This window comes from Pelobates fuscus, chromosome 1, assembly GCF_036172605.1.
Source record: "Pelobates fuscus isolate aPelFus1 chromosome 1, aPelFus1.pri, whole genome shotgun sequence".
Taxonomy (NCBI): domain Eukaryota; kingdom Metazoa; phylum Chordata; class Amphibia; order Anura; family Pelobatidae; genus Pelobates; species Pelobates fuscus.
The window spans coordinates 271940155-271961986 of NC_086317.1; the positions used below are offsets into that span (position 1 = coordinate 271940155).

Genomic DNA, 21832 nt, shown 5'->3' on the forward strand with positions numbered 1-21832 from the left:
ATTTTTTTTTACTTGTGCAATAGTAAATATTTTATGAAGCTACTCTAATATCTTTTACATTTACAACTTGCCTTGTAATGTTTAATCTGTCATGGACTGCACTACTCAGAGCATGCCCAGGGTTTGGTTCGAGGGGTTAGAAATCACGATTTATCTGAACTAGAAAGAAATGATGTCCGGCTACTTCCATACCAGTAATAAATCCAATAGAAAGAAATAATCTCTCTCATTCCTCGTAACTTGAAATCTGTTTTTAACCCATTAGCTGCTTATTTGCTTTCATTTGGTCACACTCCCTGCTACACTTCATTTCTTTGTATATTGCCCTAGCAATATATACCAAAAAAAAAAAAAATCTTTGTTTATGCAACCCTAGCCACACCTCCACTGGCTGTGACCAGGGCCGGTGCAAGGATTTTTTTTTGCCGCCCTAGGCAAAAACATTTTTGCCGCCCCCCCATATGTCCTGCCCACCATGTGACATCACAATGCCCCGCCGATATGCTCTGCCATATGGGCCAACGCCAGTCTTCACAAAGTGTCTTTTATCTGAAAAGACAGTGTGTTTACATTAAAAAGCCTACAGGCACAAGCTATAGACACCAGAACCACTACATTATGCTGTAGTGCTTCTGGTGACTATAGTATCCATTTAATGTGAGGTAAATTAGAGATTAGTGCCACTAATAATATCTGTATACAGGTGGTCCTGTCAAGGATCTGCCGAATCGATCTAGAAACAAATTATGTACATAGCATAATACTGTATAACACAAATAGTGAATGAATATAATTTGGTATTGGGTCACTCACGATCTCCAAAGCCTATTATAGCAGGCTTAGACTGTAACAGCTCTTCATAAAGTCATGTAGACTATGATTTTCAGGATGTTCCACTTTTTTGATTTTCTCCCCGATCACATCAAAAGCTTCAATAGCCAAATGGATACGATTAAAGGGATTTATTCAATAAAATAACAAATTCACAAAGTGATAAAAAAGTATAAAAGTACAGGGCACAACGCGTTTCGACTCTAGGTCTTCTTCCAAGGTGCATATGGTCCGAACAGTTTCAAACTCTTTAAATAAGTCTGGTGTTGCCGGTTTTCCCGGGCAAATTTTCAATTTACTTCCGTGTTGTGACGTCACTTCCGGGTTCCTCCGACGTGACTTGCGTCGGTGACGTCATCGCGGATAAGTTCGTATTTAGTCTTTGACCCGGATACTGCTTTACTTTAACGCCATCTTTAAAGGTGGCAACTTATTTTGTAAAGTCCACTCTTCGGTAAGGGAATTAGAGCCATTAGAAATAACTAATCCACATCTTACTGTGCAAATATACAAATCCAATTATGATTAACAAAAAAAAAAAACTTTTAGTTTCAAAGATAGTATCTATTTATTCTACAACATAAGTAGAGAACACAGGTGTGGAGACGGTTTTGTCCAAAACATCCTAATAGGTAAAAAACTTATATATGTGTATATAAAAAAATTTTTTATTAAAAATTTGGAATAATAAAAAATATATATACTTTTGAATAATAAAAGAATTTTTGAATAATATAAAAAATATACCAAGGGAAAGGATAATCCAAAAAGGCAAACTGAATATAGGGGGGCTGATCTTCTAAATAAGGGCTGCCATCTCGAAGTCCACGTTGAGTCCGCCCGGAGTTAATGTCTCCAGGTCAAAAATCCATCTCATTTCGCTACGACTCAACGTGGACTCGATTTGGCCTCCCCTCCAATGGGATTTGATGGACTGGATCCCATAGAAATTGAGACCTGCCGGATTCCCACCATGGACATTCAGAAAATGTGAGGAAACACTGTGTTTTAAAAAACCTCTCCTTATGTTGTAGATGTGCTCACGTATCCTTATTTTTAAATTCCTTGTTGTTTTCCCCACATATTGGAGTCCACAAGGACACGTGAGCAAATACACTACATTTTTAGTGTGACAAGTGATAAAGGAGTTGATTTTGAAATTAACAGAGCCAATCCTTGAATTGAAAACTTCTATTCTTTTGGGTTTCTTTCCAATATTTTTACAGCCCATACATTCCCCACAATAATGGAAGCCTTTCTGTAGGGCTTTATGTGAAGTTAAGAAATTCTCTTTAGGTTTCAATAATTCTAAATGACTCGAAGTTAATTTCTGCTTTAGATTACAGGCTCCTCTAAAGATTAGTTTGGGTCTCTCATTGAGGTAGGGTAGAATTTCCTCATCCTGTTGCAGGATGTGCCAATGTTTGTTAAACATTCTTCTTAATTTCCCGTGGTCTTGATTATAATTGCATATGATGGGTATTTTATCATCTTTCTTCTCTAGTATCATTTTGGATTTATATTCTAATAAGGTGTCTCTTTCCATATCTCTAATTTGTTTTATCTCCTGATCTAGAAGACTTTCACAGTATCCCCTACTTACAAACTGTTTTTTTAAAATTTGGGTTTGAGAGTCAAAATTTCCTATTTCTGTACAGTTTCGCCTCATGCGTAGAAACTGGCCTCTTGGTATATTGTCCAGCCATGGGCGAAAATGACAGCTCTCTTTATGAATATATCCATTAACGTCTACCGGTTTGAAGAAGGTGCAGGTTTCTAAGGTGTCATTTTTAACAAAAATCTCCAAATCCAGAAAATTAATTTTTTGTTGGCTATATTCTTGGGTCAGCTTTATATTCCACTCATTTGAATTAAGAAAATTAAAAAATTCCAAAAAGGTAGAGTAGCCTCCTCTCCAAATAATAAAAATGTCATCTATATATCGTCTATAAAGGACCAGGTTCGCACTCCAGTCATGCTGGGAATACACAAAATGTTTCTCCCAGTAGGCCATAAATAAATTAGCATAACTGGGTGCGAACCTGGTCCCCATAGCGGTCCCTCGGCGTTGTAAGTAAAAGTCCCCCTCGAACCAGAAAAAATTATTCCTAAGAATTAGGGAAATTCCCTCCATAACGAAATCTATTTGGTCTTTAGGGTACAGACCAGATATTTCTAGAAATGAATAATTTGCCTTGCATCCAATGTCATGGTCAATACAGGTGTAGAGACTCGTGACATCACAAGTAATGAGTGCAAAGTCACTTTCCCATCTAAAATTTTTTAATATTTTCAACAGGCTCATAGAGTCCTTTAAATATGAGGGGTTTTCTTTGACTAGAGGTTGGAGGAGGGTATCTATGTATTTCGATAAGTTGGACAAAAGGGAGCCCACTCCAGAGACTATTGGTCTCCCCGGAGGATTCTTATCGTCTTTGTGGAGTTTCGGTAATACATAGATCACTGGAATTTTTGGGGACCTAATATTCAAGAAATCATACTCTTTTTTGTTAAGGATTCCCTTTAAAAGGCCTTCATCTAAATAATTTACAAATGTTTTTTGAATATCTTGCTGGGGATTATTGTTTAATTGGGTATAGGTATCTTTGTCTTCAAGTTGGCGATTAATTTCTGCCACATATTTATCCCTATCCATCACCACTACCCCACCACCCTTATCCGCGGGTTTAATCACTATTTCAGGGTCTTTCCGTAAATTTTGTATTGCCAATAACTCTAGTTTGGTAAGATTATTTAGAAGATCAGCCCCCCTATATTCAGTTTGCCTTTTTGGATTATCCTTTCCCTTGGTATATTTTTTATATTATTCAAAAATTCTTTTATTATTCAAAAGTATATATATTTTTTATTATTCCAAATTTTTAATAAAAAATTTTTTTATATACACATATATAAGTTTTTTACCTATTAGGATGTTTTGGACAAAACCGTCTCCACACCTGTGTTCTCTACTTATGTTGTAGAATAAATAGATACTATCTTTGAAACTAAAAGTTTTTTTTTTTTGTTAATCATAATTGGATTTGTATATTTGCACAGTAAGATGTGGATTAGTTATTTCTAATGGCTCTAATTCCCTTACCGAAGAGTGGACTTTACAAAATAAGTTGCCACCTCTAAAGATGGCGTTAAAGTAAAGCAGTATCCGGGTCAAAGACTAAATACGAACTTATCCGCGATGACGTCACCGACGCAAGTCACGTCGGAGGAACCCGGAAGTGACGTCACAACACGGAAGTAAATTGAAAATTTGCCCGGGAAAACCGGCAACACCAGACTTATTTAAAGAGTTTGAAACTGTTCGGACCATATGCACCTTGGAAGAAGACCTAGAGTCGAAACGCGTTGTGCCCTGTACTTTTATACTTTTTTATCACTTTGTGAATTTGTTATTTTATTGAATAAATCCCTTTAATCGTATCCATTTGGCTATTGAAGCTTTTGATGTGATCGGGGAGAAAATCAAAAAAGTGGAACATCCTGAAAATCATAGTCTACATGACTTTATGAAGAGCTGTTACAGTCTAAGCCTGCTATAATAGGCTTTGGAGATCGTGAGTGACCCAATACCAAATTATATTCATTCACTATTTGTGTTATACAGTATTATGCTATGTACATAATTTGTTTCTAGATCGATTCGGCAGATCCTTGACAGGACCACCTGTATACAGATATAAGTATAACACTGTGTTTTCATATATATAGCACCCCCCTCCTCTTTTTATTCCTTTTCACCATTTGTATTTGTATAGTGCCTTTGGGTGATTTGTTTGGCACTTGGGGGTTGTTGCTGTTCCCATTATTTTCTAATAGCGCCAATCCACCCATATATTTCTCTAACCAGAAATAAATTAGTATTTTGCCACTAATAATATATTGGATTGCCTACTTACCACCAGATGAGGACAAGAGGCTGATGATGGGCTCAGTCTGGCTCCACAGGTCTGGTGTAGAAGAGGCTCTCTGGAGACTGTTTTTAACAGTGCTCACAACAATTAACGAACAGGAAGCAGCTCCATTTTTTAGGACCCCTTACACAGCTCAAGGTCTGGGCCCCCAGGGGGCATACGCCTACATGCCCACCCATAAATCCACCTACATGGCCCATCCATGAGTTGGGGATGTTTTATGTGTGCAATTTGTGTAAGGGATGTAGTGTGTGTTTGCATGTAAGGAATGCATTGTATGTTTGTGTGTGTGTAAGGGGTGCAAGGTTTGTTTCTGAGTATGTAATTGAATGCAGTGTGTGTCTGTAAGGGGTGCATTAATTATGTAAGAGAACGTAAGGGATGTATTGTGTGTTTCGGGTGTGTCTGTGTGTGAGTAGGAATGCATTGTATGTTTCTGTGTGTGTGTGTGTGTGTGTGTCACTTAGTGCTCTTCCTTGGCCCCCTGTCCCTCTGCAGTCCCCCCTTGGTGGTCTTCTCACTACCCCCTCCTCCCCCCCTTAGTGGTCCTCCCTCTCCCAAACCCCTTAGTAGACCTTCCCCATCTCCCACCACCCCCTTAGTGGTAATCTCCCCCCCCCCCTTAGTGGTCCTTACCCTCCTCCCCTCTCCATAGTAGTCCTCCCTCCTTACCCCCCTTTGGTGGTCCTTCCCCCCCTTAGTGGTCCTCCCTCTCCCAAACCCCTAGTGGACCTCCCCTCCTCCTCCCACAGTGGTCCTTACCTCCCCACCCCTGTTCCCCCTGTGTTCCTTCACCCCCTCCCCTAGTGGTCCTTACCCTCCCCTCCCCTAGTGGTCCTTACCCTCCCCTCCCCTAGTGGTCCTTACCCTCCCCTCCCCTAGTGGTCCTTACCCTCCCCTCCCCTAGTGGTCCTTCCTCCCCCTCCCCTAGTGGTCCTTCCTCCCCCTCCCCTAGTGGTCCTTGCCCTCCCCTCCCCTAGTAGTCATTACCCCCCTCGTGGTCCTTACCCCCCTCGTGGTCCTTACCCCCCTGGTCCTTACCCACTCCCAGTGGTCCTTATCCCCCCTCCCTCCCCTAGTGGTCCTTGCTCCCCCCTCCCCTCCCTTACTGGTCCTTACCCTCCCCTCCCCTAGTGGTCCATCCTCCCCCTCCCCTAGTGGTCCTTACCCTCCCCTCCCCTAGTAGTCATTACCCCCCCTCGTGGTCCTTACCCCCCTGGTCCTTACTCCCCTGGTCCTTACCCACCCCAGTGGTCCTTATCCCCCCTCTCCCTCCCCTAGTGGTCCTTATCCCCCCTCTCCCTCCCCTAGTGGTCCTTATCCCCCCTCTCCCTCCCTCCCCTAGTGGTCCTTATCCCCCCTCTCCCTCCCTCCCCTAGTGGTCCTTATCCCCCCCTCCCCTCCCCTAGTGGTCCTTACCCCCCCAGTGGTTCTTATCCTCCCCTAGTGGTCCTTATCCCCCCCCCTCTCCTAGTGGTCCTTACCCTCCCCTCCCCTAGTGGTCCTTACCCTCCCCTCCCCTAGTGGTCCTTACCCTCCCCTCCCCTAGTGGTCCTTACCCTCCCCTCCCCTAGTGGTCCTTACCCTCCCCTCCCCTAGTGGTCCTTACCCTCCCCTCCCCTAGTGGTCCTTACCCTCCCCTCCCCTAGTGGTCCTTACCCTCCCCTCCCCTAATGGTCCTTACCCTCCCCTAGTGGTCCTTACCCTCCCCTCCCCTAGTGGTCCTTACCCTCCCCCCCTCGTGGTCCTTACCCCCCCTCGTGGTCCTTACCCCCCCTCGTGGTCCTTACCCCCCCTCGTGGTCCTTACCCCCCCCTCGTGGTCCTTACCCCCCCCCTCGTGGTCCTTACCCCCCCCCTCGTGGTCCTTACCCCCCCCTCGTGGTCCTTACCCCCCCCCCTCGTGGTCCTTACCCCCCCCCTCGTGGTCCTTACCCCCCCCTCGTGGTCCTTACCCCCCTCGTGGTCCTTACCCCCCTCGTGGTCCTTACCCCCCTCGTGGTCCTTGCCCCCCTCGTGGTCCTTACCCCCCTCGTGGTCCTTACCCCCCCCCTCGTGGTCCTTACCCCCCCCCCCCCTCGTGGTCCTTACCCCCCCCTCGTGGTCCTTACCCCCCCTCGTGGTCCTTACCCCCCCTAGTGGTCCTTACCCCCCCTAGTGGTCCTTACCCCCCCTAGTGGTCCTTACCCCCCCTAGTGGTCCTTATCCTCCCCTAGTGGTCCTTATCCCCCCCCTCTCCTAGTGGTCCTTACCCTCCCCTCCCCTCCCCTAGTGGTCCTTACCCTCCCCTCCCCTAGTGGTCCTTACCCCCCCCAGTGGTTCTTATCCTCCCCTAGTGGTCCTTATCCCCCCCCTCTCCTAGTGGTCCTTACCCTCCCCTCCCCTAGTGGTCCTTACCCTCCCCTCCCCTAGTGGTCCTTACCCTCCCCTCCCCTAGTGGTCCTTACCCTCCCCTCCCCTAGTGGTCCTTACCCTCCCCTCCCCTAGTGGTCCTTACCCTCCCCTCCCCTAGTGGTCCTTACCCTCCCCTCCCCTAATGGTCCTTACCCTCCCCTAGTGGTCCTTACCCTCCCCTCCCCTAGTGGTCCTTACCCTCCCCCCCTCGTGGTCCTTACCCTCCCCCCCTCGTGGTCCTTACCCCCCCTCGTGGTCCTTACCCCCCCTCGTGGTCCTTACCCCCCCTCGTGGTCCTTACCCCCCCTCGTGGTCCTTACCCCCCCCTCGTGGTCCTTACCCCCCCCTCGTGGTCCTTACCCCCCCCTCGTGGTCCTTACCCCCCCCCTCGTGGTCCTTACCCCCCCCTCGTGGTCCTTACCCCCCCCTCGTGGTCCTTACCCCCCCCTCGTGGTCCTTACCCCCCTCGTGGTCCTTACCCCCCTCGTGGTCCTTACCCCCCTCGTGGTCCTTACCCCCCTCGTGGTCCTTGCCCCCCTCGTGGTCCTTACCCCCCTCGTGGTCCTTACCCCCCCCCCCCCCCTCGTGGTCCTTACCCCCCCCCCCTCGTGGTCCTTACCCCCCTCGTGGTCCTTACCCCCCTCGTGGTCCTTACCCCCCCCCTCGTGGTCCTTACCCCCCCCTAGTGGTCCTTACCCCCCCTAGTGGTCCTTACCCCCCCTAGTGGTCCTTACCCCCCCTAGTGGTCCTTACCCCCCTAGTGGTCCTTACCCCCCCTAGCGGTCCTTACCCCCCCTAGCGGTCCTTACCCCCCCTAGCGGTCCTTACCCCCCCTAGTGGTCCTTACCCCCCCTAGTGGTCCTTATCCTCCCCTAGTGGTCCTTATCCTCCCCTAGTGGTCCTTATCCCCCCCGCCCTCCCCTAGTGGTCCTTATCCCCCCCTCCCTCCCCTAGTGGTCCTTATTCCCCCTCCCTCCCCTAGTGGTCCTTATTCCCCCTCCCTCCCCTAGTGGTCCTTATTCCCCCTCCCTCCCCTAGTGGTCCTTATTCCCCCCTCCCTCCCCCAGTGGTCCTTATTCCCCCTCCCTCCCCTAGTGGTCCTTATTCCCCCTCCCTCCCCTAGTGGTCCTTATTCCCCCTCCCTCCCCTAGTGGTCCTTATTCCCCCCTACCTCCCCCAGTGGTCCTTATCCCCCCTCCCTCCCCTAGTGGTCCTTATCCCCCCCTCCCTCCCCTAGTGGTCCTTATCCCCCCCTCCCTACCCTAGTGGTCCTTATCCCCCCCCTCCCTCCCCTAGTGGTCCTTATCCCCCCCCTCCCTCCCCTAGTGGTCCTTATCCCCCCCCTCCCTCCCCTAGTGGTCCTTATCCCCCCCCTCCCTCCCCTAGTGGTCCTTACCCTCCCCTCCTGCCCATGTAGCGTAGCCTGGCGACGCGGAACGCGGGACAGGAACCTGTTTCCTGTACCCGGCCGCCGGCGTAATGACAGGAAGCGCTCACGGAGTGAGCGCTTCCTGTCATTACGCCGACGGCTGGGTACAGGAAACAGAGGTTCCTGTCCCGCGCCGCCCGGCCACGCTACATGGAGAAACCGGCAGGAGGGAGCGCTCTGCGCTTCCCTCCTGCCGGTCATTCAAACCCGGCCGCCCTCTATGCAGCAGTGCTGCGCCGCCTGAGGCTTGTAAAAGCACTCAGGCTGCACAGCATGAGGAGCCACACCGGGCACAGGGATGTGGCGCCCCCTGCTAAGTTGCGCCCTAGGCGGCTGCCTAGGGCGCCTTACAGGTGGCGCTGGCCCTGGCTGTGACTCTCACGGGCCTCATGAAACCAAAATGGTTTCATTTTCAATTAGATTTAACTTACTTTAAAAGTTATCTCCTGCTTTGTAAATTAAACTTTAATCAGATACAGGAGGCTCCTACAGGGACTAGCAAGCTATTAATGGAGCAGGAGATAAGAAATTCTAAATTAAACAGAATTTGCAATAAAGAAAGTCTAAACATTAGATGAATCTATACAGGAAGTGTTTAGGAAGGCTGTGTAAGTAACATGCAGGGAGTGTGACTAGGGCTGTATTAACACAGTGATTTAACTCCTAAATGGCAGAGAATTGAGCAGTGAGACTGCAGGGGCATGATCTATACACCAAAACTGCTTCATTAAGCTTAGGTCTCTTTGGTGACTATAGTGTCCCTTTAAGTGGAGTAACCCCAGTTGTCAGTCTGGCTCGCAAATACAAAAAAGTGTCTACTTTTCAAAAATATATGGTTTGATGTGGGTAAATTACATTGGCCAGCTTCAAAAATGTCTCAAATAGGGCATGGGCGCATGATGATTGCCCCATCACCTCTCTGGTTAACAATGAAGTTCCAGAGTATGAGCAGCAGGGAAGTACCATGGGTAGCCGAGGACCCAAGTGTGGCCACTTCTCACAAAAACACATTGTAAAAAAGAGGGAAAATAGGAAAGTTTACAACATGAAAACAGGTTGACTGTGACTGTTTTCTAGCTTGTGACTTAAAGCTAATTACCTATGTTAGTCTTTATTTACTTACCCTCCTCACTTTTCATCCAATTAGAGTCCTATTATAACCATTTCCTTCTATTCACTGGTGAGGAGTTAGTAAATATTCATTGGTTTGATTGTACTGAATGTAAGATGGTCAAAAGTTTTAACAGAAATTCCCTTCTCAGCTTGTTATTGAACTTAGAATAAAGGCCCGGAGTCTAACTGCCTTATGATTTTGGCTTCAGCTCATCCAAAGCTTATGCATTATGTACATGTTTCTTATTTCTGTTTTGTACATCTGTTCCAGCACATTTTCTACACCCATAGATGCCAAATAAAATTGTTAAAATAAATAAATTAAAAAAGTGACTACAGAATGCTGAATAAAACAACCTAAACAATTGTATTACTTCATCATAAGCAATAATATTTTTGTTATAAGAAACAAAACAATCTACAATTTTTTTCTTCTTTTCTTATACCCTCAAAGACAAATCCTTTTTTGAGTGGCAAAGCATTTGGGACCAAGGCCTTTTTGGTGTTTTTGCCATGCATTCATTCCACCACAATTTCCCCCTTTCTGTTTAAAGCAGCACTGTCTTGGCTGCATCCGTTTTTTTTTTTTTTTTACCTCCCCCCCCCACCCCCCAATCCTGACTCCACTACATCGAATTGCCTCCCTAGCCACCCCCAAATGCCCCTACACCTCCTACATATTACTTGTTTTTAATCTTCATTTTGTGCCTGAACCTGGGTCCTGGCACAGCTATCTTTGTGTGGGTAGATGAAGGTCTTGTGGGACACTTCATCTGCCCACACTACATAGCGCTGTAAAATTCCCACGCATGCCCAGTTAAACACTGGGGCATTCGCTATTGTCCGGAATTCGTACGGGAATTTCGTCCATTCATTCGTCAGAAAGACGAAAGAATGAATAGGAATTTGAGACAAACAAACACTGAATGTCAGTGTTCATTTGTTCATTTGTTCAGTTTATTACAAGGAGGGAGCTACCGGCTCGCAGCTCCCTCCTTGTAATATGTAAAAATAGAAGCGGCAGGGAGCTGTGCTCCCCGCCACTTCCTAAGCCCCCCATGTCCTTCCTTACTCTATGGGGGTCAATATGACCCCATATTAACATAAGGGAGATTTAAATCTCCCGAATGCCCCTACTCGCTATGCTGTGAGTAGGGGCATGTCTACTAAAATGTGAGGCTGCTCACTGTTGGGAAAAAAATGCCCCCTTCTAATAAATGGCATTCATGAGAGGCGGGTGGGAGCCCTGAAAGACAATGGGGGGGACCTAATATTTGCCCCCCAGCCATGGGCGACGGGTGGGGGCCCTAAAAGACAAGTGGGGGGACCTATTGTTCCCCCTGGGCTCCCACCCATGGACGACGGATGGTGGCTAAATGAAAAGTCACTAGTCACAGTCCCACCTAGAAAAGATAAAATAAAACCCTACCTACCCCCTCACCCTAAAAATAGTAAGATGGGGACAAAAAAAAAATGAAATACCTGTAAATAAATTAAAAAATACTCGCCATTTGAGGTCTTCTTTTTCTAAAAAGGCCAAATTAAAGTCCACTAAGCACTTTGTTCTTATAAAATAAAAAAAGACCAGGGTGCAAAAAAAAAAAAAAACACGCACTGGAAAGAAAAATCCTGATACATAAAAAAAAAAAAAATCCATCTTCACCCAGCGAGGGCTCCGCGCAGACTGAGCTCTGCAGGACAGGAAAAGGTTTATTAAGCTTTCCCACGCCCTGCAATTTGACTAATATCGCTCTGAGTGCTATGATAGGTGAATAGTGAGCCTTACAGGTAACCAATTAGGTTATCATGGGTTGGGATCTCACCCATTGTCTTTTAGGGCCCCCACCCGGCCCCGCCTGTGTGGGGACCGGGAAGAGGACAATAGGTCCTTTCCCCCCATTGTCATTTAGGGCTCCCACCTGCCGCTCATGGGTGGCGGCCGGGGGGGGGAGGGGGGGTGGAGGACAGTTGGTCCTACCCCCTCATTGTCTTTTAGGGCCGCTGCTCATGGGTCCCCACATAGGTCCTTTCCCGCCATTGTCTTTTATGAAACCCACTCATGGGTGGGGGCCTGGGGGACCCTATGTCCCTCTTTAAATTAAATAGCCACCAATCTTGGTCTTTCCGCCTTTTGGTAGATCACTCCCTAATTCCCACAGTATTAGGGAGCTATCTACTAAGCAGCTGCAAGATGCAACCGCAGCACGGATCGGAATTTCATTCATTCAAATGAAATTTTGAACGGAACTAAATATCAAAGCTAAAACCTTGAAAAATATGGCGTGCTGAGGTTACAACTTTAATAGTAGTTACAGATTCCAAAACCACTACACAAAAGCAAATATGTGTAGAAAGTACATCTCCCAGGCTAAGTAATTACAAACATTTTTACACTTCCCATTTAACCATTTTATTACAAATTAGATAAAAAAAATTCTTTCAACATATGTTCCACTACTGCAAACACTGCATGCTTTTATTCTGCTATTAGTCTTGAGTACAATGATACCTCACATATATACATTTCTCACTAATCCAAACCCTTTCCATTATGCTCCCTATAATCCAATGCTAATCTGACCCTAATCCAACCCATAGTCATACTCATAATCACAGTCTTAATCCAACCCCGTTATCCCACCTCTCAAAGGATTATCTCTACTAATGTCAGTACTGACTTCAGCAGAGGGATTTCCTAGCTCACGCGGTGCAAAGGGTTCTGTACACAATCTGTACTTTGTGATTGCAGCATGAGAGGGAGAGCTCCTCACACAGAGGTTGGTGCTGGGCAGCTGGCAGAGCCCAGCACCGTTTCTGCTGCAGGGGGCAAGCAGAGACCGGTGTTAGGGGGACACTGACAGAAGAGAAGACACTGTTTTTCTTTAAACTGACAAAGAAATGGGTTTCTGCAGCCACACTGAAAATGTAAGTAGGTATACTGTAATGTAAGTAGGTATACTGTTTCAAAATGGTTTGACTTCTTATCTGGAGTTCAACTGGTGCCACTCTCTGCCTCCACCAAAAGCTTTGAGCTTAAAGGAACACTATAGTCACCTAAATTACTTTAGCTAAATAAAGCAGTTTTAGTGTATAGATCATTCCCCTGCAATTTCACTGTTCAATTCACTGTCATTTAGGAGTTAAATCACTTTGTTTCTGTTTATGCAGCCCTAGCCACACCTCCCCTGGCTATGATTGACAGAGCCTGCATGAAAAAAAAAATGGTTTCACTTTCAAACAGATGTAATTTACCTTAAATATTTGTATCTCAATCTCTAAATTGAACTTTAATCACATACAGGAGGGTCTTGCAGGGCCTAGCAAGCACAGCAGGGGATAAGAGAATCTTAATTAAACAGAACTTGCAATAAAGAAAGTCTAAATAGGGCTCTCTTTACAGGAAGTGTTTATGGAAGGCTGTGCAAGTCACATGCAGGGAGGTGTGACTAGGGTTCATAAACAAAGGGATTTAACTCCTAAATGGCAGAGGATTGAGCAGTGAGACTGCAGGGGCATGTTCTATACACCAAAACTGCTTCATTGAGCTAAAGTTGTTCAGGTGACTATAGTGTCCCTTTAAGCCCCAGTGGTGCTCTCAGCCAACGAACTGACATTGCACTAGAGGGCTTAGCTCATGAAAGTTAAATTTTGTAAATAAAAAATTTGTTTTTAGTAGGTATGCCAACATTGAATGCATTTATTTATGCATGTAGTAATTGGGGGTATATCTTAAATGAGCTTGCAAAGGTTGCAGTTCTCATGACTACAGAGTTTTCAAGCCCTCTCCTTTTTCCTCAGAAGAGACTTTGTCCTTCACGGGGGAAATATCTAATCCGAGAAGCCACTGAATATGTGCACACAGTTGCTTGTGCATGCGTCTGGGTTGAGGTCTGAGGAGGCAATGAATGAGCTGAAGATGCTGGTCTTAGGTTTGCGCGGGAGAAGGCAGGGTGCAAACATGCTTGGTTGTTTGTTTTACAGCCTGGAAAGTGTTCCATAATTTAATTATAAATGTGCTGAATCCTCATAAACTGATTAAAAGAGGATACCCCTCACCCATAAAGCACGTCCGCAAGCAAGACTGCAAATTAGCTTGGGAACAGGGGTAGGCAGGCCCATATAAAAAGGAAAACTGTTATAAAATACTTTTACTACTTACCAGGGCACTCCTGACACCTTAACCAGTATGTGCTCTATGTCTCTGTTGACGCCAAACATTTGTGAATATATTGGTGATCAAGAATTCTACCTCTTTTTGGTTCCTAAAAATATTTTGTTGCTAAATAACTTTGTCTTGTACTACTGATCTGTGAACTGAACTATTAGAATATTAACGCCAATGCTCAACAACCTAAGTTTAAATGAACACTGTTGCATTGGGAATACATATTTGTATTCCTAAAGCTACAGTCCTGGTGGCCATTCTCATTTTGCAGCTCCCCGCCTTCCAGAATTGTACAAAAATAGATTTGAAATAAATTAAATAAGTTACTCACCTTTCCTATAGTGCAAAGTCTTACTCAGCGCTGTTGCTATCTCCTCCTTGGGTTGCGTCATCCTGGAGGCATTGGGGATTTTATGATACTTCCATAGAGATGATTCTCTATGGCCAACTTTACAGCAGATGCACTTGTGATGTAAGAAGTAAGAATCCCGCATCTCATATCTAGAGGGCTTTGAGGCAAGGCTTGAAGCTGCACTTCAAAGCCTTCTAATTAGTTTAATATTGGGATTTGGTGGGTAGGACTGAGGGGGAGCTGGACTGCAGGCACTATAACAACTTCTGAAGTTCTTAAAATGTCTACAGTGTCCCTTTAAGCAATCTTAATCTCAGAAACTAGTCAATAGCAATACGTAAAAATAAATGCATTCCGGTAAGAGTCATCGTAAGTTACCAACATATACAGATGTCTTATTGTTTGTGGTTACGGATTCTCTGTAACAGAATCCTTGTGGATGATAATGGCACAGAGTTCAACCTACATGGTAGTGACTGTGATCTTAAAGGACCACTATAGGCCTCTCTAGTTTTAACCCTGCTGCTGTAAACATAGCAGTTTCAGAGAAACTGCTATGTTTACACTGAGGGTTAATCCAACCACTAGAGGCTGCTTCTGCGATTCTCACTGAAAATCACGGAGAGAAAACCCTGACGTCCATAGGAAAGCATTGACTAATACTTTTAACCAGAAGTGGTTCTACCATGTTTCAAGCTGCCAAAAGATGTAAATTACATCTGAAACTATAAAAAAAAAAATTATTTGTGTGTGTGTGTATATATATATATATATATATATATTTATTTGTAGTCGGGGATAATAAGCCGTACATAACACCGTTGGCTATGTATGAGAGTCGGTTGTGGTGTGCCTTAACCGACGATCGTGTAGGCCTGAAATAAATGAGGGCCCACCAAGGAAGTGTTTGTTAAGGGGTGTGGTGGGTGGGTAGTCTGGATCGGTGTCGGCCCTGAGTGGAGGTAAGTCTGAGTATAAATAGGCCGGTAAAACCCCTCCCACAACTACAGGCTCTGCCTTAACATTTGTAGTCGGGGATAATAAGCCGTACATAACACCGCTGGCTATGTATGAGAGTCGGTTGTGGTGTGCCTAAACCGACGATCGGGTACGCCTGAAATAAATGAGGGCAAAAAGATTTTAATCGTAACGCTATAATGCTGATATCGATTGCCTGACTCCTTCTGTGAAGGCTTCCCGAGTTCTTTCTTAGGTTATGGAATTTACTTGTAAGCAGCTGATTCCCATTTACTTAATTCCTTGATTAAGGAGTGCCGGTACTTACCTGATAGAAGCAACAGATGCGGCACCGATATTTGGGGGGTTGACCTATGACGGTAAACGGGAGCTAGCCTATAGTGGTAGCCGGGTCGTTATGTAGTCCATGAATATGCCGTAGCGAGTGATTTGTTGTATATATTGTGATTAGGTGTGTTTGGCTTTGTCTCTCTGTGAGAAAGAGGCAAACATTTTCAATAAATGCATCCACCATACTGCTGGACTCTACTTTCGGATAGAACTGGACCTCTGATTGGGTGTATCTTGTTTATATGTCCGCCACGAGGCGTTGCTAAAAGTTCGAATGAGATAGAGCGTTGGCCGTGATATCACCTTGTCTGGGTACATGTGTGTATACCATACGGAATTATGTGACACCGCCAACTAGGTGATTCCCCTAATGAGTGCCTGTGAGGGAGAACACCCTCAATTTATATTTACGGGAGCTACTTGCTATTGGAGATCATGTGATGGTTTGCCTTCCCGTCAGGAACCCCAGGCGTGATCTGCTGCAACTTATGGGTTAAATGTCGGAATAGTGTGACAAGGGATGCAGCCGGCTAGAAGGGTCAGGGAGTCGAGGGGCCATAGGTCACGGAACCACCAATCTTGGCATAAGGCCGTGAATACTGAATGGCCTGCTGCATCGATACCCATAACCAGTGTTACTACGTCCGGTGGGGGGATGAACGTAGAAATCCCTTCGATACGTAAGAATCCAACATCATCTCAATGGTCTGTTTGCGTGAGAGCCAACTGAGGCGGTGTCATATTCGTGTAGAGCCTCTGGTAGGAGGTGAGGTAGTCGCAGTAGAAATTGAGCGGCCCAGTGGCATTGCGCGAAATGCAAATGTGAGAGCCAAGTAGGGATTGCAGGTCCTTGTGGGAGCGGTTACTCATGTGTAAGAACAATATCACTCGTCGATGTGCTATACTTTATCGTCTGTTAACCTTGCTAGCCTGGTGGTTGGGTCCAGGAGGATTCCTTAAGGTTAGCTGGGTGGAAGGCCCTCTTATTTCTCGCCAGGTAGGGAAGACTCCTGATGAGGTGTATACTGCCACGGTGTCGATGTTTTTAAGGGAACTGTTGGGAACCTCGACCTGGAGGAAATCATTGGGATAGCATATTGCTACTGGGCTGTGATTCACATATTTGGAAGTGCTCGCGTAGTGTTTCCGTGGACTTGTCTAATGTTCGGGGCTAATCTTGTCTCCAAACGTCCGACGCCTGACGAGACGTGAGGTCGTGTGAAGATCCATTTCCGAAGGACCCGAACTTGTCTTACGCGAATCCTCTATTTCGCTGTCAAGGCAAGCATCAAAGATACAAAAGTTCCTGTGATTAGACCCAACGATGCGGAGAGAGGGTCGCACGTGGAATTGAGTAGACCCACTGAGGCCATGGTTGTATTTTGTATGTATTATGTGATAGCCCAAGTGGGGGGTCGGAATCCTGTCTGTGTTGAATCGCCCCTGTAGTACTGTATGTAATGTGGTGAGGGCCGCGTATAGAGGTATGTCTGAAGGACCTGAGGTATTTAGTTGAACAACATCTCTGGTTTACTATAGGGATATGTCAGAGATTCGTTGAGAGCCTGTGACTGGACTCCTAGGTGCGAAAAGAGAGAGGCTCATGGGTGACAGAGAGCCAAACAAAGCGACAGTAGTATGTAATGGCCCAAGTGAGGGGCCGGAACTAATTCGTCGTGGAGCGCCCGCGGAGGGCCGTATGTAACGTAGGAAGTGCCAACCAAGTGAGGGTCGCGTCTAAGGCTTTCTGGAGGACCTGACGCCTGTTTTTAACGACCACTCTACGTGAACGACAGAGATTCCTAAACCTGCGACTGAACTTAGAAATGCCGAGAGAGAGGGACATGCGAAGAATTTAGTGGGTCCAAGGGGGCCCTGGATGTATGTGATAGCCCAGTTGAGGGGCCGTTCTATTGTCGTAGAGAAAAGTCCACGCGGGCCATATGGAGGCAGTGATGACCTATTGAGGGCTGCATGTAGAGGTATTCCCAAAGGAGCTGAATCCAGTATTCGACCCATGTCTTAACTTTAACATCGGGAAGCAACACAAGATATGCAAGAATTGCCTGTGACTGTACCAATAATTGTAGTGTGGAGAGTCGTACGAGGACTTGAGTGTGCCCAAAGATGCCGCTGTCGTATGTAAATGCCCAAGTGAGGGGCCGTAAAAGTGTTGTAATGAATGCCCGCGGAGGGCTGTATGTAACGTAGGTAGTGATGGCCTAACTAGGCTGCGCATAGTGGTGTTACTGAAGGCTAAGTGCCAGAATGTAGAGACTATGCCATGTGTAATTGCCCGTTCCAGGATTTGTAATGTGGGTGCATTGGATAGCCTGCAGAGGTTATTTGGAACATATGGAGGGAGGCCGTGAGTAATGTTTGACCGCAGTATTATAGAGTGGCAGTTAATTCTCATAGGCTGGAACTGAAGTAGGAGCTGACTAGCTGTGTAGCGTGCCGTAATAGACGTATCTATTGTGCGTGGCTACAGTCGGTTAAGCATCTGAGAATGTGGGAGCCGTAGCATGGCCTGGGAACAGTGGGTGGGCGGTATAAGACCCCTGGGATATGTGCAGGTCTCTCAGGGGTAGTGGGGGCTAGACCAATGGAGTTGTATGATGTAATGGCAGGACGTCTATAAGCTGTGGCCAGGCTACTTAACAGAATGATTTGTGACAAATTGGTACGTGGAATAATAGGTGACCTGGTTGCCCATAACATATACCAATGTGACAGTTGAAGTGGCATAATAGGAGGGGATGGATAGACGTACGTAATCAGAGGGTTTGGTCCCTCTGTAATGCCCCTGGGTGCCGTTCGCTGGGTAGGAGTGGCCGTGTGACCGGATGGTGTGTCCTGACCATGGTATGCTAGAGCCGTGTATAATCCTGTATGGCTCATATGTAACTTGCCAAATTGGAGTTTAATTTGTGTAAATGTAGAACTGTATATGATACATTCCTGCTTGCTACCAGAGTTTGACTTCTTACTGTTTTGCACAACGCCCCATCCCCCGCCCCTCCACCCCCCAAGTATTTGGGCCATCTATGCATGCCTGAGGTGAAGTATGGCGCCTCTCGTATATGACTGTAGTGCTGATGTGTGGTCCATTTAAAGACAATTTATTGGAGTCCGGACTGGTTGGAAGTTCCAGGGTGTCAGAGTACGAGATGTGATTGCTGGTGATTGGGAGTTAATATTCCCAATCAACTGCTCAGCTAAGACCCTACATGCCCCTATGCCTTTGGCTACATTTGCATGTGAGGAGTGAACTGGAAATTGTGGATGCATTTGCCGTGTGCGTGTGTGGCTCCCCCCTTTTTGTCATGGTAACCTGGTAATTCCTATCTGTTGTATGATAGGTATTGACTGTTTGTGGTGTCATCGTCGATTTAATCAGGGGAGGCCCGAATCCCGCTTTCCTATGTTACCTCTTATTTTTAAACCTTGACCGTGTCCCCCTAGCCTAGGAGGTTGGTAACCTTGGAAGTTTGGTGACTGTTTTGTCCCTGATATGGGGAAAAGATACCCTTGCACCATTAGTACGTGTAAAGTTAGTTCATATGTAGCAATGACAATGGGGGAACGTGCTGAGCCTAAACTGTTAGGTGATATGAATTTTTTTTTTTTTTTTTTTGTACACCGGTGTGGTTCGTGGGAGTAGGCTTTGTGATGGCCATTGGAGTGAGTTTCATGAAAAACTTAGCTGGTAAGGCTGCCGAACGTGGCCGTGCGTGGAGGGTGCGAGGTTCGTGGCTGTAGTGGGGGTAAGGTACTCACACTACCTCCATGTGCCGAGGTCCGGATGTTAAACCATAAAGCAGCGGTCGGAGCGGAACACGGTGGTTAGTTTATGACAAGCTGGCCGGGTCACCCCAGGGGTTGCCAGTCTTCTGTGAGCCTAGGATGTGTGGTAGGCCGTGGGTACATGACGGCAGTCTCCTGGGATTAGGTGCTTCGCTTCTTTTCCAGGTAAGAACAATGTTGAGCGAACCGGAAGTGACGGAAAGTAGTCTGCCCTGAGTGGAGGTAAGTCTGAGTATAAATAGGCCGGTAAAACCCCTCCCACAACTACAGGCTCCGCCTTAACATATATATACAAATACTTTTTTTTTTTTTATATAGTTTTAGATGTAATTTACATAATTATATGATTTTATTCATTAGAGGGTTGGATTATGCAACAGATCAGGGGATTAGATTAGGGCAGGATTAGGTAAAAAGGTATATGTGTGGGGTATCGTGCTCGAGAACAGTAGCAGAATACATATATATAGAGATATATAGATATATATAGTGTTTGCAGCAGTGGGACATGTGTGATTGGTGAAATACCCCAAATATTCCTCAGTGTTATACCTTTGCAATAACAAAACATACAAGTAATTTATGCTAAACAAAGTACAGATGCAGGAGCAAGGCATACCTCCCAAGTGTCTTTATATGGGAGATACAATCCTACTTTGGGCCTGAATTCTTCTGACCCTCTTTTTTATGAGCTCCATATTGTTGATGTATTTGAGTGTATAACAGAGCTCCACAGCAATTATACTCACAGCTCATGTGTCTTTAAACTACAATAAACGTGTTTAGAAATCAGTAAACAAGGTGAACAGTTCTTGTTATAAATAACATTTATTTGCTTTCATTGTTACTTGTAAGTCACCTACAATTTCTCAGGACTGCATTGCTCTTGGCCACACACTTAAAATTAAATGTAAGTGTCCCTCTTTGAGCATATGTTGTCATACTTCCCAGTATTTCAAATGATCTGAAGGAAGTGGAATATTGTTGCCAAAAACAGGAATGTAAAAGTGCCTTGTATACTCAGGGGACACGGATTGCTATGTAAAGTAACAATAAAGTGTATATTAAAGGAACACTATAGGGTTAGGAACACAAATCTGTTAGAACATACCTTCTTTCCAGCGCCGCGCAGATCCGCCATTGCTGGCCCCTTCCCCTATCCGCCTCCTTGGTGACATCAGAATTTACGATTTTTAGCCAATCCAACGCTTTCCTCTAGGATTGGATTTCCTCTAGGATTGGCTGAATTCGGCAAGGAGGTGGGATGGGGCGGGGTCAAATTTTTGGCCCATTTTTGGCCAATTAGTACCTCCTCATAGAGATGCATTGCATCAATGCATCTCTATGAGGAAAATGAAGCGTCTCCATGCAGAGAGTGGAGACGCTGAACAATAGTTCTGCCTACTGTGCATCACTGCCCCAGGAAGCAGTATAAAGGAATGATAAAGATGAGTCAACAAAGTGGGTGTTGGGTGGCAAAAAAAATAGTTTGTGTTTTTCAAACTACTGTGCTAAATTTTTCGCAAACATTTAGGAAACAAAAGTTAGAGATATCAGGAATATAAACCATCTTTGTTGTATTACCTGACATGAGTGTCTAATGACTCGTGATCACTTAAATAGTTCTAATAAGGTTGGTAATGCACAAATGGTAATGGAATTTCATATGAGAACATTCTCAAAAGATGTGGTTTAGGATTTTCCAACTATCTGGAGATTTTACATGGTCAATGCTTGATATATTTAAAAGAAAAAAGAATTCATGAAGTGACAATTGTTTTTATTTTCTTTGTCATAGTACTTGACTTGATTGTGCTTTCTATCTTTTAGTTCAAGATTGATAATGAATGGTGGACTTGGATTAATTATGAGAAGTTCCAACATCTCGTCCAGGAATTTGAAAAGAGTGGAGGCAGCCAAAAATTTACTGCTTTGGACTATGTAGCAAAAACACCGAACTGGGCTCTCTTTGGCTCCACAGAGAGAGGCTTTGATCCTGTAGATACACGGTTTCAACGGAAAAAAACAAAGGACATCTCTGGTTGTTAGGATGTATCTAGTTAAGTTACTGTTTGATACACAGAATCTAGGTGCAATTTCTTAATAAATTGTCCAGTAAAATTACTAACAAAAAATTACAGGGTTATTTACTGAATTGAGAATTCAAAGTGAATTTCAAACTTAAGGTCAAAATAGCCAAACTGAAAAATTATTTATCGGGAGTTATACACCTTAGTGAAATAAAAAATAAAATATTACCTGTTTAAAAAAAAGTGTAAAAATATCTCATGTGGTTCCAAAGCCACCTACAAAAAATGAAACCAAAAGGAAATACAACCATGTATATTGTTTTAAAATTACTATACAAACATTATTTAGAACGATGACAACAGATATAGATAAATAGCAATAAGATGTGTCAATATAATAAAACTATCACAATATGTAAAGTACTTTCACACTGTGAACATACATTGTTTGGCACAATATATCATTGTATAA

General features: G+C 45.2%; 1 protein-coding gene across 1 annotated transcript in view; it reads left to right on the forward strand.

Annotated features, from left to right (window-relative positions):
- Positions 1-21582, forward strand: part of LOC134612877 (S-adenosyl-L-methionine-dependent tRNA 4-demethylwyosine synthase TYW1-like) — a 216586-nt gene extending 195004 nt beyond the window's left edge. The window contains exon 16 of the mRNA XM_063457335.1: positions 21161-21582. Coding sequence (XP_063313405.1) covers positions 21161-21379 — 219 coding nt within the window. The 3' untranslated portion in view covers positions 21380-21582. The remainder of the gene's footprint in view (positions 1-21160) is intronic.
- Positions 21583-21832: the final 250 nt, after the last annotated feature.